Below are 2,222 nucleotides of genomic sequence, written 5' to 3'. Positions count from 1 at the left end.
AAGTTATGTGTAGGCATTTTATTGAAGCAAATATATGCTGACATGGTATCCTATATGACAAAAAATATTGGCATTCACAAACAAAGAGATCACGCTCCGGTGTTACATATACATGCCTCTTCACTTGTTCAGCAGCATACTTGTGAAGCTTCAAAATTACTGCATCCTCTTCTTCCACTAGGGTTTTCACCATGTACCTACCTTCTTTCAACATCTGGTGTCGTACCTTGTAGAACATGTTCCGTGTGTAAAGATTTGCTAATTCATCCTTTATCTGTGGCAAATTTTTCTTCTCGAGCTGGGGACTAGTGTGAAGTGTAATGTACTCATCCTTTTCTTCACGCTGTCTAATTAAAGATAAGGCCATGTTGACTGCCCTCACGAACTCGTACAACTTCAACTTTTGATTCACTTTTTTCTTCAACACCGCATTAATACCTTCACTTCATTGAGTAGTTGTCATTCCACAGAAGAAATTCCCTCTCAAAAATGTTTCAGCCCACTTCTCCTTGTCTGCATAAAGTTTTGCAGCATATTCAGTGCCTTGTATCCCAAAATCTTTCACTAAGTGGCACCATTTATCTTCAAACTCGTCCTTTGTGTAGTACCGGAATACCAATTTGGTAAACCTGCTCGCAAAAGATGGATCTTTCACTTTTAAAACAGCTTTGTTGTGTAAATGCCAATAACACAATCGGTGGGGTACATCAAGCATCAACTCCTCTAGCGTGTTAGCAATAGCTTCGTCTCCATCTGTCACTACTGTTTTGGGTAGAACACCTCCCATGCATTCCAGGAAAGCCCTTGTCGCCCACTTGCAGCTGCTGCCAAACTCATTGTCAAGAACGGCAAAGCCCAAAATGCACGTTCTACAATGGTTATTAATTCCTATCCATATCAGCAGCGACTTCCCATAACTATTAGTCTTGTATGTCGAATCAAAAGCTACCGCATGGCCATATGTTTCATAGTATGATCTACATCTCCCATCTGCCCAAAATAAATTAAGAAGATGATTATCCTCATTGTACGAAAACTGTCCAAATAAACCAGGGTCCTCATCAGCTTTATGCTCCAAATATCCGATTGCCCGCCCTGCATTGGAACCGATAAACTCAACTTTTGAAGCATGGGATATTCGATTGTAAAGATCTTTTGATGTGAATGGAATCTTCTCATAACCACCCATTTGCTTTGCCATGTACGACATGATGTGGCAAGTTCTTATGCCTGACTCCTTCATTATTTGTGTAGTCGTCAAGGTTCCTTCTGAGATTACCCGATTGGACCGAAGGAATTGTTTATGGTTGTCTGCTACAACGTTGTGAGAAAGAATTGGGATGAATTCTTTGCATATCCAATTCCTACTACCCTTCACCAAGTTCAATTGAAAGCAAACCTTGCATCCCACTCGACTAATTGGCTTAGGCTCCCTAGTTCTATCAAGCCTTCCCACATGCATTTCAGATCGCCAGCCCTCGCGGGAGCATACCCACTGACGTTGACGTACATTACCTGTAGTATTTTTTCGCATGATACTTTTACGCAGGCTGAACCCAATGAATCTTGCATATTCATGAATGAATTCTTTAACCATGTTCAGTGATTGAAAAACATGGCCAACCATGCCATCTCTACTCAACAACAATGGGTTTTCGTATAAATCATACTTACAAAATTGGTTGGTATCCTTTATTTCGTGAGTTGCCATTTCCGTCTTTTCCGGACTTGATGTCCCACCTTCATCAACTGTATTCCCCATGGCATCTCCACCACCTTCATCAACTGTATCCCCCATGTCATCTCCCCCACCTTCTTCTTCCTCATATTCTTCACAAAAACGTAAGCCAAACCAATCCCAATCATTCTCTTCGATAATGTTTGTTTCGGACCTGTGAAACATAAAATTCTTCGACAGTTAGAAATTAAATTGTATTTTTTAGCCAAATTTTCATATGAAAATCTACATTAAAATCAAACTATCCCACTCTTCACATTTCTCTTCATTAACTGTTAATTCCTATGATATTTTCCATTCCCCATAATCATAATTTCAATCTCATTATGACTCGACAAGTTGAAAATGAATTCATAAAATAACTCACATATTAATTGAGCAAATAATATTGTGAGTGATTTAGGGATTTAAAATATTTAATATATAATATGTGTTCTTTAGATTCGGTTATAATATTGTTTCAGTAACAATGTTTCAATCAAGT

The 2,222-nt window shown here is 38.7% G+C and overlaps 1 protein-coding gene across 1 annotated transcript; it reads right to left on the bottom strand.

Moving 5' to 3' along the window:
• Positions 1-445: 445 nt before the first annotated feature.
• On the bottom strand, positions 446-1,903 carry LOC133804670 (protein FAR1-RELATED SEQUENCE 5-like). Its single transcript, XM_062242815.1, has one exon. The coding sequence runs from the start codon at positions 1,901-1,903 to the stop codon at positions 446-448; it is 1,458 nt and encodes a 485-aa protein (XP_062098799.1).
• Between the last annotated feature and the right edge of the window lie 319 nt (positions 1,904-2,222).

This window comes from Humulus lupulus, chromosome X (genome assembly GCF_963169125.1).
Source record: "Humulus lupulus chromosome X, drHumLupu1.1, whole genome shotgun sequence".
Classification (NCBI taxonomy): domain Eukaryota; kingdom Viridiplantae; phylum Streptophyta; class Magnoliopsida; order Rosales; family Cannabaceae; genus Humulus; species Humulus lupulus.
This window is presented reverse-complemented; position numbering and strand designations above follow the sequence as displayed.